Here is a 13,030-nt window from a genome sequence, read left to right on the forward strand (position 1 = left end):
ACTGTTCAATCTAAAATCCTTGTAGTCATCAATTTCTCTCTTTCGTACCTTACATTCAATCCACCAGAAAATCCTGTTGGCTGTACATTCAAAATACATCCAAAATCTAACCACTTTTTATCTTCACTTCTATTACTTTAGTCTGAGCCATGGTCATATCTTGTCTGGGTTACTAGAATGGCCTCCTTACTTGGTCTCCCTTGCCACCATATAATCTATTCTCAATACTAAACCAGAATGATCCTTTACTTTTTTTTTAAAGATTTTATTTATTACTTGACAGAGAGAGAGAGACAGCGAGAGAGGGAACACAAGCAGGGGGAGCAGGAGAGGGAGAAGCAGGCCTCCCGCTGAGCAGGGAGCCCGATGCTGGGCTCAATCCCAGGCCCCTGGGATCATGACCTGAGCCGAAGGCAGACACTTAACAACTGAGCCACCCAGGTGCCCCCAGAATGATCCTTTAAAAATAAAATGGGTGGCTCAGTCGTTGAACATCTGCCTTCGGCTCAGGCCATGATCCCAGGGTTCTGGGATCGAGCCCCGCATTGGGCTCCCTGCTCAGCGGGAGGCCTGCTTCTCCCTCTCTCACTGTCTCTCTCTGTCAAATAAATAAAATCTTAAAAAAAAAAAAAAAGTCAAATCATGTCACTCCTCTGCTTAAAATTCTTCAATGTATTCCCTTTACATTCAAAGAGAAAGCCAGTCCTTAAAAATGGCTTCAAGGGCATTGGGGCATTTCTGATCTGGCCCTCTGTGTGGGAGATTAATAGCCACAAATTCATCCAATCAACTATGCCTTTCTCTTTACAAATTTATTTTCTCATTCCTTCCATCAAAAAGTGGAATCTATTTCTCTATCCTGTGAAACTGGGTTTGGTCATGGACTTGGCTTTAGCCAAATGAAACATCAAATGTGACACAGAAGAGACTTGAAATGTGTTTGTATATCAAGGTTTACACTCTACCGCGGCACTGAGATCTCCAGTAGGCTTTACATTTCAGTTAATGACAACTCCTTCCTTAGAGCTGTGCAGGCTAAAATCCTCATACATGGAGACAGGCTCAACTAACAGCCAGAACCAACTATCAGACATGCAAGGGAGCCCATCTTAGACCATCCAGCTCCACCTAAGCCATCCAGCAATGATAGTGACCTCCAGGCAAGACCAGCACAAAAAACAACCATTGTTTAGTCCCAGCCCAAACAGCTGACTCACAGAACTGTGAGCAAATAATTGTTTTAGGGGTGCCTGGGTGGCTCAGTCGTTGGGCGTCTGCTTTGGCTCAGGTCATGATCCCAGCGTCCTGGGATCAAGCCCCACGTTGGGCTCCCTGCTCAGCGGGAAGCCTGCTTCTCCCTCACCCACTCCCCGCTGCTTGTGTTCCCTCTCTCGCTGTGTCTCTCTCTGTCAAAAAAAAATTTTTTTCAAGTCACTCAATTTTGGAGCGGTTTGTTTTACAGTAACAGACAACTGAGAAACTTGTTATATCTTTGATACCCCAATTCCTACCCCTCTGCCCTCCCTTCTTGCTCTAGTCATACCAACCTCTCTTCTATTCTACAATCAGGAACACTCCTGCTTTTTTTCTGGCTGTACCCTCTACTGGGAATGCTCATTTCTCAGACAGTTGTATGGCTAACCTGCTTATTTCTTTTAAGCCCTTCTTCAAATGTCTCTTTTTTAATGAGGCTTACACTTACTATCTTTTTTAAAAAAGCAGTCTACCCCCAGCACTTCCAATCTCACTTACCCACCTTTATTGTTTTTATAGCCATCCTCCTTCTCTAACACACTTCATAGTTTACTTATTAGGTTTATTACGTGTTGTCATCTTCCCCAACTAGAATATAAGGTTCAGATGTGAGAGGAGTTTTATTTTATCTTTTAAAAGTTCAGTTTGATATAGTGGCAGCCCAATATAAATAACACTTGTTTACAAGGTAAAGCATCTATATATGACCGAATGATTACACACGTATGTTCTGAACTGCCACTGTAAATTCTGGGCATTTGTATAGAAAACTCAAGCAATGTCAACATTGGTAAGGAACTGTCTGGAATGTCTGCATTACATATGACTTAAACACACAGACGTGTGGTGTTGCAGGACTATTAAGAAAGGAAAAAGGGAATTATTCGTCTTTAGAACTCATCAAGATCTGGAGATATTTTAATTTCATTTAAAAAATAGATTTAAGTTGAACATTGTCCGGCTTTCTAAAATTCTCCATTTTATTACCTTGAGTCAGATACATTTTCCCCTCAAATCTTCCTTCAAAACATTCATTCTGTAGTTTAGAATGAACTTTTAACAAAGCATGTTGCAATTTCATGTAAGGAGGACATATATGAACCCCAATCTATAGCAGTTTGATGTATCCAGATAGTCATACTAAGAATTACAGATGTGGAGAAAGTACCTCATTTCTGAGTATTTTAATCATTGCTTCAATGAGAGTATTTTAGTTCACCAGAGTCAATGAATAGTTTGTTAAGTGAGAGGGAGACACAGGTAAGGAAGCAAGAAAACAGTTTTATCTACAATCATTTACTCAGGTACTCAGTGTATATATATATATATATATATTTTTTAAGATTTTATTTATTTATTTGACAGAGAGAGACACAGCGAGAGAGGGAACACAAGCAGGGGGAGTGGGAGAGGGAGAAGCAGGCTTCCCGCCGAGCAGGGAGCCTGATGCGGGGCTCGATCCCAGGACCCTGGGATCACGACCTGAGCCGAAGGCAGTCGCTTAACGACTGAGCCACCCAGGCACCCCTACTCAGTATATTTTTAAGCAAATTTTCTCCACTCATGAATTAATACAATCATGGAGAAAATCAATTAAAATGTTTAAATTACATTTTATGTTCCCCTCCTCCCTTTCGACTGTCAATAAGGGGGGGAAAGGAGTTAATTTCTGTTTTACTATCAGTCTCCACCTCCTATCCTTTTAGGGCTTGCCCATGAATTCTTTCTTTCAGACCAACCCATTCAACCTGAGCTAGCATTCATAATAAAACATAGGTAAGTAAACTGACCTTTTATAACCGCAGAACAAACAGAGATATGCCAAGGTTTTAAAATCCAAGATACAGAACAAACAGAAAAAAAAGGTACAGAGCAGAGCCACAAATCTCTTAACGAAGTCAGTACTTAAATTATTAACCGTAGGTCATAGGGAGTAATTTAATATCAAATTTCAGAGTAAAAAATCTGGACCTTAAATCCAATGGCTCAAGGGCAAACAGTATTAATGTAGATTAGAATCAGGTAAAACTATGGAAAATCTGTTTTGCTTTAGCATTATCTCTTAGGAAATATCTATGTATCATTTATAGAACCAATTCAAAAAATCATGGTAAAATCAAGCTATGGGCCAAATTTTCTACTCAAGATTACAGATAAAATGTGAAAATGGTGGTTGTGTTGCATAAAGCTGGATCATCTTCCTATCCAGTTGTATCTCAGAGACCTGTTCTTCTGATCTGGAGACATAAACTTTAGCACTGAGATATGTGCACACTGCTTTACAATTCAGGAAATCGCCAAGTCTTTGGGAAAAATACAGTGAAAACAAGTAGCTGAGTTGTAAGAACCTTTGTGTTTTTTGGTTTTTTTTTTTTAAGATTTTATTTATTTACTTGACAGAGAGACACGGTGAGAAAGGGAACACAAGCAGGGGGAGTGGGAGAGGGAGAAGCAGGCTTTCTGTGGAGCAGGGAGCTGGACGCGGGGCTCGATCCCGGGATCGTGACCTGAGCCAGAGGCAGACGCTTAACCATCTGAGCCACCCAGGTGCCCCAACAACCTCTGTTTTTAATGTGAGAAATATTTCAAATGGCTCTAATCCAAATTCTTTTTTGTTATGCATGCCTAGCATCTTTCAAATTTAACCCAAGCTTTCCCTAAGCTGCTAAAAGCAAACGAAACTCTTTTGTTCATTGAAGGAAACACTTATTTTCTGGTAACTTTTTTGCCTGAGAGAGTGAGGATGACATTTACTCTGCACCGAAGCAGCCCATCACACCGGAGTCGGAACACTCCAGTATGATCTGAGCATGCTCACACAGTCAAAGAGTGCTCTGTACATTCTGCCCAAATAGCTATGGGCAAAATGAACAACTAGGAAACACGTAACATGCTTCTTGATTATTGCAACCTCACACAAGTCAGTCCAAAAATAGCAAATGCCTGTGGCTGAGATCTACTGCTGAAAAATGCTGAGTTTCAGCAGCTCAAAGAACTTCCTGGGTCTTTTTAACTAGCCCCCACTTAAAGCTGTAGAATTATAGGTTTAAGGACGAGATTTAAAAAAAAAAAGACAGATACACACACATATACAACATACGGTTTCCGAGGAGAATGAGGGTTCCATGCTTGTAAGGGAGAAAGAGGAAGAATATGCCGAATAACCCTCAGGTTTCTCCCAGATTTGAACATGCTGTACTGTGGCATGAGGTCAGCAGAGACTGACTCCAGCTCTGTGAGGCTGAATTCTACCCTGACAAAGCAGTATCACTGTAATATGAAGCAAAAGGATCCAGGGCATGTTGGCAGCTGTACAGAGTGGCTGTTCTAGAAAGTAATGGCAATTCCAAAACAAGAGATCTATGCTGTCACATGAGATAATCTTCAGCCCAGTTAAGCAATAAGCACCAAAAATACCTGAAGCCTAAACACAGGAAGCTCAAAATATTAAAAGATAGGAAAGAACTTTTCTCCTTGAAACTGGAGGAGATAAACAGGAAGCGGGAAATTTGAAAAGTTATTGGTTAATTTGATTTGTATCACTAATAATATACTGATTTTGATCTGAGCTGAGGCACAGTATCTGGACACTGTGACCTAGGTGAGAAGCCCCAAACCTTCTCTGTGATTTTACAACAGAGCAGGGAAAATATCCTGAATATTTATTTTTGGTAATGGATATATGCCAGAACTGAAGATGAGGTAAATAACCTCGGGGCGCCTGGGTGGCTCAGTCCTGAAGCATCTGCCTTCGGCTCAGGTCATGATCCCAGGGTCCTAGGATCAAGCCCCGCATCGAGCCCCCCATCAGACTCCCTGCTTCCCTGGTCGGCGGGAGGCCTGCTTCTCCCTCTCCCACGCCCCGTTTGTGTTCTGTCGCTCTGTCAAAAAAAAAAAAAAAAAAGGGTAAATAACCTCATTTCTCACACATACCCAGAAGGCAAAGGTTGCTACAGACCTAATGCACATTACTGTTTTTTAGGTAACCAAGAATCTATACAATTGGTTAGAATGGTTAGAAATTCTTCCCTGAAATAAGGGGAACACTAAAAAAGTCTTATTCAGGAAAAGGATCCAGAACATGGTATTTCTGTCAAGAGAAAATATGCACATATAATGCACATATAATGCACAAAAAATGCACATATAATCCTTTAAATTTTGTGGTCTCCCTTACATTATGAAAGTTCTACTCCAGACCCGAAGTGACCCAATCGTTTAATAAATACAATTTAGCCAGGAAACGGCAGTAAACACAGGACACAGAGACAAAACAACAGTATGAAAGCACCACCACAAGGTAAATTAAGTTTTTCAACAGTTCAGTATTAGCACAGAGTAAATGAAGTTAGAATTTAATTTTTTTTAAGTAGGCTCCATGCCCAACGTGGGGCTTGAACTCACAATCCTGAGATCAAGAGTCACATGCTCTATTGACTGACCCAGCCAGGTGCCCCATGAAGTTAAAATTTTAAATAAGTTGAAAATTTACCCTATGCCATACTACCACTTAAAAAAAAAAAGTCTCTCAAAGCTCTCTCTTACTTACATGAAAAAGTCCAAACACCCAGGTATGTCACGTAATGATCTTGATGATCAGGTCTCTGCCTGCTTTTCCCATTCTATCTCCTCTGTGTTCCATGCACTGAACTACCCATTACGGCCATTTTACAGGAATAGAAATGCAAAAGCAGGAAGGTTAACAACCTGCTCAGAGTTAAATGGCTGGGATTTAAACCACACTGTACAATTCTCACTCCACACTCTTACCTATTACGTAGTTATGATTACAATAAGAATTCCATCTTTAAGGAATCAGTAGAGATAGAACATGAGCACCCACAATGCTGTTCAGAAAATGGGAGAAAAGTGAGTCACTATAGGTTGGAGAAAAGCTTCCAAGAAAGAGGTAGAACTTAAGCTGAGCTGTTCATTCAAATATTTGAGGCACTGTTCTGGAGAAGCATCAAAGAACAAACATATTCTGCCTACATGCTAGCTGGGGAAGAAAGCCAATAAACAAATATAAATAAATATATATCCATTGGTGATGAGTGCTATGAGGAAAAATAAAGCAGAATAAAGAGGACAGAAGATGATGGGGCCTCTCTGATAAAATAACATCTGATCAGAGATCTGAATGAAAGCATGCAGATATCTGGGGAAAGGTACCCCAGGGAGAGATCCCAAGTTCAAAGGCCTTGAGACACGAATGGATTTGGTGTGCACAAAGAATGTCAAGGAGGATGAGTGACTAAGGGAGGGAAAACAGAAAATGAGGACAGAGAGGCTTGGTGGATGAAAGCTGGGTCGGACTGTGACACTGTAGGCTACTGTAAGGAAGTCAATGGGAGTCTTGAGCAGAGTTAGGAAAACTTTTAGGTTTTAACAAGATCACTCTGAGTAAGGAACAGACAATGCTGGAATTAAGTGAAGGCCGGGGGACAGGAGAGTACTTAGGAGGCTATTACAATAGTCCACACAAGACAGCTGAGGTCAAATACCTATGACATGTTATCTGATATCCACTGAGGGAGCAAAAAACAGGTATTAAATACATAATGGAAGTGGGGTGGGAAGGAGGAAATAAATAAAGGAAAGGCTTTTCACTTATAAGAGACTAGTTTTAATTTTATAAGTATTAGTTCACCAATATTGGGTTTAAAAAGGAGATATACATAATTTGATTATTTACAGATTTCCAATTTCTAATCAAGGTTTTTTGGATCTATACTTATACCCAAACACCTAATAGGTGATCTTATAATTTCTAATACAATTTTTCCATTCATTAAGAATTTTACTTAAAGATGTAATTCAACATCTTATTAAGTCTAGGAAACAAAAATATCACCAAATAGGAAAAACTATTACTGGGTAGTTTCAAAAGAGGTAGTTTTTAAATACTGGATATGTAGTTTCCCGTATTAATAAATTTTGCTTTAGATCATTTTACAGGGACTTCTGAAAGAATAATTTACTTTGAACATGAATTTTTGTGTTGGTATCTAGACTGTCAAAGGAAATTTTGATTCCTGTTGTAGGCTATACAGGGAATAGTGCCCAGACAGGTCATTATTATCAATTGAAAAGGAATAACTGTATTTTATTTCTGAGTTCTGAGCTTCTCTTATGATCCTAACACAAGGCCAACATAAAATACGTTTGAGAGAGCAATAAGACATTTCTTTGGTGTATGGAGTTCCAGTCCACTGCGAAGCTAGGAGACATGAACTAATGTTTTTTAGTTCCTTCTATGAACCAGAATAGGAACAGAAGGGAGCATCTGATAAGTTATATAAACGTGTACAGACACAGCACTATATAGCTACAGACTTTAGGCCAAAAATGAATAGGCATTAGTAGGGGGACAGAAGGAAGGCATCATTTATACCTCAACTACAGAGGAAATGTGTGACTAACAAAGGGATGAAACTGTTACACCCCTAAATTACTCTCTCCAAAGTCCAAAACAAAATTTTCTAAGAGGAAGGAGGGATCCTGTATTAATTTATTAAATAAGTATTACCATGTGTCAGGCCCTGTCTGGCATTTAGGGATGAAAAAATGAGTAAGACGATCAAGTCTTGCTTGCTACTGACATTAGAGATCCTCTGTATTTTCTAGACTACAATATTTCTCAATACTTTGTAAAAACTCACACCCCTCTTCAATACCTTCTCATTCTATATATTCTATATACTCTCCCCAGCCTAGAATCTTTAATTGTTTTGCTTTCTGTAATTTTTAAAAAAGATTTTATTTATTTATTTGTCAGACAGAGAGAGAGAGACAGAGAGCGAGCGCACAAGCAGGGGGAGAGGCAGGCAGAGGGAGAAGCAGGTTTCTGGCTGAGCAGGGAGCCGATGTGGGACTTGATCCCAGTGGAGACCCGGTTCTTTTTTTTTTTTTTTTAAGATTTTTTTTATTTATTTGAAAGAGAGAGAATGAGAGAGAGAGAGAGAGAGCACATAAGAGGGGGGAGGGTCAGAGGGAGAAGCAGACTCCCCACTGAGCAGGGAGCCTGATGTGAGACTCGATCCTGGGACTCCAGGACCATGACCTGAGCCGAAGGCAGCCGCTTAACCGACTGAGCCACCCAGGTGTCCCTGCTTTCTGTAATTTATATTGTGGAAACAAGAATTATACTGACTCTTCTTTTTTCAAATCTACATCTCCATCAGAGATCCTGGTCTCTAGAGCCTTCTAGGGATGTTAAGAAGCACTATTCAGATCAAACACTTCGTTTGTAGTATGAAAGCCAAGGTACTGAAAGAAGTAAAGGATGCAGTAGTGGCCAGATCAAATTTAGAATCCATCTCTTCTATTTCTCCATTTAGGTTCTTTCTACTATACCATGCTGCTGTCCTCATACCATCTTTTTCCTACTTCATGCATTCATTCTATAGTCATCTGGTTTCTTGTGTTTAGCACTGCTTAAAAACAATGGAATAAGGAAATGAGCAAAAAACAAAAACACCCTCAATTTCTGCAAGGTACTCATTTTGCAGGCTGTTTCTGGTTTAGTATTCCTGCATTATATCTTCAATATATAAAACCTCTGTGGAGGTGTTTTTTTAGACAAATTACTTCTTTGGATGCTCTCTGACTATATGTTCAAGAAGGTTCCTTTCTGAATGAAATCTTGCCGTTTGCAACAACGTGGATGGAACTGGAGAGTGTTATGCTGAGCGAAATAAGTCAATCAGAGAAAGACATGTATCATATGACCCCACTGATATGAGGAATTCTTAATCTCAGGAAACAAACTGAGGGTTGCCGGAGTGGTGGGAGGTGGGAGGGATGGGGTGGCTGGGTGATAGATATTGGGGAGGGTATGTGCCATGGTGAGCACTGTGAATTGTGCAAGACTGTTGAATCACAGATCTGTACCTCTGAAACAAATAATACATTATATGTTAACAAAAGAAGAAGAAGAAGAAGAAGAAGAATATAGCAGGAGGGGAAGAATGAAGGGGGAGGAAATCAGAGGGGGAGATGAACCATGAGAGACGATGGACTCTGAAAAACAAACTGAGGGTGGGAGGATGGGTTAGCCTGGTGATGGGTATTAAAGAGGGCATGTTCTGCATGGAGCACTGGGTGTTAATATGCAAATAATGAATCATGGAACACTACATCAAAAACTAATGATGTAATGTATGGTGATTAACACAATAATAATAATAAAAAAAGGTTCCTTTCTATTCCCAAAATTAATCCCAAGGTTGTCTGCAGTGCTGTGAGCTCTTTTGTGTTTTTATAACTGAGATATAATCGATACATATAACATTGTATTAGTTTTAGGTGTATAACAAAATGATCTGATACATGTGTATATTGCAAAATGATTACCACAGTAAGTTTAGGTAACATCCATAACCATGTATGGTTACAAAAATTTTTCCTTTTGATGAGAAATTTTAAGATCCACTCACATCATGTTTCATGTAAGTGCTTTTGGAACCCCATTCCCTATACTGAGAGCCAATTAATGATAGAGTTATGGGGGAAAGTAATCAGGTACAGAAAGAATTAACTCAAATCTCTGTCAAGATGTGGGTCTACAGGGCACCTGGGTGGCTTAGTCGGTTAAGCGGCTGCCTTCAGCCCAAGTCATGATCTCGGGGTCCTGGGATGGAGCCCCATATTAGGCTCCCTGCTCAGCAGGGAGTCTGCTTCTCCCTCTGCTTCTGCCCCTCCCTCCAGCTCATGCTCTCTCAAATAAATAAATAAATAAATAAATAAAATCTTTAAAAAAAGATGTGGGTCTATAATCATCGACACTTACAGGAAAACAACACATTTTCAACATGCTTCAATCACAGTTTACATTTTTTTCAAATAACAGGCAATCTTCTTCAATTACTCCCTCTTAGATACTGGAGTCTCTTAATGTTTTTGTTGAAGGAATATGGATAATCTGGAAGGAAAGCTGTTTTAAGAAAAATAAATAAAACAAAAAGCACTGACCATCTGTGAAAGACATTAATTTGGAGGCCCCTAAAGAGCCAGCACTCCTCGTATTCATTCCCTGTACCTTCCCACACTGACTCTGGGTTTGGTCACAGGACTAACTATAGCAAATGGGGTTTTAGCAAGCATGATGCAGAGACCTGATAAGTGCTTGGAAATTGGAGATTGTTCTTTTGAACACTCCATGGAACCCACTGGCCATGCTGCAAAAAAGCCCAACCAGCCATGCAGAAGAGTACTAAGAGTGGAAGAATCAACGTTCTTGGCCAAGAGTCATAGCTAAATTCTGAGTCAATGGCTAATACATATTGCTAGCCATGTGAGTGAGGCCATTTAGACCTTCTGGGCATCCCAATATCCCAGCCAACACAAAGAAAAGCAGAAGAACCACCTGATCAGTCCACAGAATCATGACATATAAGTTGTCACTTTATGCCATTAAGTTTTAAAAAAAATGTTTTAAATTAGCACTACAAAATTAACTTATTAGACAGGTAATTTTTTTTTTTTTAGATTTTATTTATCTGACAGACAGACAAAGACAGCGAGAGAGGGAACACGTGCAGGGGGAGTGGGAGAGGGAGAAGCAGGCTTCCTGATGAGCAGGGAGCCTGATGTGGGGTTCGATCTCATGATCCTGGGATCATGACCTGAGCTGAAGGCAGATGCTTAACAACTGAGCCAGCCAGGTGCACCAGTTCTATGAATTTTAGAACATGCATAGATTCACATGACTATCAGCATAATCAGGATAAAGCGCAGTTCCATTGCTCTAAAAGACTCCCTTGTGAAAAATGTTCAACATTACTAATCACTGGGGAAAGCAAATCAAACCCACAGTGAAATACCACCTCACAACAGTCAGAATGGCTAGTAATGAAAAACAAGGAACAAGGGCTGGTGAGGATGTGGAGAAAAGGGAACCTTCATTCAGTGGGGGGGGGGGGAGCAGTGTGTAAACTGGTATAACCACTGTGGAAAACAGTATTATAAATAGAATTACGGAGGTGCCTGGGTGGCTCCTTTGGATGAGCGTCTGACTCTTGATTTTGGCTCAGGTGGTGATCTCAGGGCTGTGAGATCAAGCCGTGTCAGGCTCTGCACTCAGTGCAAAGTCCGCTTGTCCCTCTCCCTCTGCTCCTCTGCCCCCACCCCCCAATAAATAAATAAAAATCTTAAAAAAAAAAAAAAGAATTACCATATGATCCAGTAATTCCACTACTGGGTATTTACCCAAAGAAAACAAAAACACTAATTCAAACAGATATATGTACACCTATGTCTACTGCAGCATTACTGACAATAGCCAACATAGGGAAGCCATCCAAGTGTTAATTGATCAATGAATGGATAAAGAAGATATGGTACATAAATAAAGTGGAATATTTACCATAAAAAAAGAACAAAATCTTGCCATTTGTGACAAGGATGGACCTAGAGGGAAATTTGCTAAGTGAAATAAACCAGACAAAGACAAATATCATACGATTTCACTTACATGTGGAATGTAAAAAACAAAATGAATAATAATAAAAAAAACCCAAACAGACTCTTAAAGAGTTCTCTCTTAGAGAACAAACTGGTGGTTGCCAGAGGGGAAGTAGTGGGGGTAAGGGTGAAACAGATTAAGGAGTACAAACTTCCAGTTATAAAATAAACAAGTCATGGAGATGAAAAGTACAGCATAGGAAATATAGTCAATGATACTGTAATAATTGTAGAGTAACAAATGGTGACTGCACTTATCACAGTGAGCAATGAGTAAAGAATTGTTGAATCAATATGCTGTATACCTGAAACTAATATAACACTGTATGTCAATTATACACAATAAATCACTCACTCCCTTGTGTAGTCACACTTAACCCCACCACTAATGTATAATCCATTCTTTTCACCATGATTTTGTCTTTTTTGAGAATGTGACATAAACAGAATCATGTAACTTTTGAGATGATTTCTTTTACTTAGCACGTCTCTTGAGACTCATGCATCCAGGATATTGTACGTATCAATGATTCATTTCTTTTTATGTTGAATAGTAGTGCACTATATGGATATACCACAGTTTATCCATTCACTTGCTGAAGGACATTTGGATAGTTTCTACTTCTTGGCAATTATGAATAGAATTGCTCTAAACAATGGTATGAAGAATTTTGTGGAAATGTAAGTTTTCACTTCTATAGGTTAAAAAGCTGGGAATGGATTTGTTGGGTCACATGTTAAGTATACATTTAACTTAAAAAGAAAATCACCAAACTGTTTCCAGAGTAGTTGTGCCATTTTCCTTTCCCATAAACAATGCTTTTAGGGTTGTTGTCTGTATCCTTGTCAGTATCTGAAATGGTCAGTTTTCATTTGTGCCATTAGACTAGTAGTATCTCATCCTGGTTTTAATTTGCATTTCCCTAATGGTTAATAATGCTAAATATTTTTCATTTATTTACCACCGTACATCCTCTTCGGTAAACAGACTATTTAAGACATTCATCGGTAAACAGACTATTTAAGACATTCAAATTCAACCATTTTTCAAATGGGTTGTTTCTTTCCTGGTCAGTTTTGACAGTTTTAAAAATATACTCTGAATATATGGCCTTTGTCAGATAAGTGATCTGCAAAATTTTCTCCCAGGCTGTAGCATGCTTTCACACTCTCTTAATAGCATTTATCATCATTAAAAAAAATTTTTTTTTAAATTTTGATGAATTCCTTTTTATCATTTTTTTAATGTTATGAATTGTGCTTAAGGTGTCATACCTAAAAACATTTTGCCTCATCCCAGGTCAAAGATTTT

At 39.2% G+C, this 13,030-nt stretch overlaps 1 protein-coding gene across 6 annotated transcripts in view; it reads right to left on the reverse strand.

The window, feature by feature from the left end:
* TMCC1 (transmembrane and coiled-coil domain family 1) overlaps positions 1-13,030 on the reverse strand; it is a 251,422-nt gene that overhangs the window by 57,899 nt on the left and 180,493 nt on the right. The window contains exon 1 of one of the 6 annotated variants that reach the window (XM_027584068.2): positions 4,355-5,028. The exons of the other annotated variants lie outside the window; for them this stretch is intronic. Within the exon in view, the coding sequence (XP_027439869.1) occupies positions 4,355-4,381 (27 nt within the window). The 5' untranslated portion in view covers positions 4,382-5,028. Of the gene's footprint in view, positions 1-4,354; positions 5,029-13,030 lie in introns of those variants that run through there. 6 annotated transcript variants of the gene reach the window in all.

This window comes from Zalophus californianus, chromosome 1 (genome assembly GCF_009762305.2).
Source record: "Zalophus californianus isolate mZalCal1 chromosome 1, mZalCal1.pri.v2, whole genome shotgun sequence".
Classification (NCBI taxonomy): domain Eukaryota; kingdom Metazoa; phylum Chordata; class Mammalia; order Carnivora; family Otariidae; genus Zalophus; species Zalophus californianus.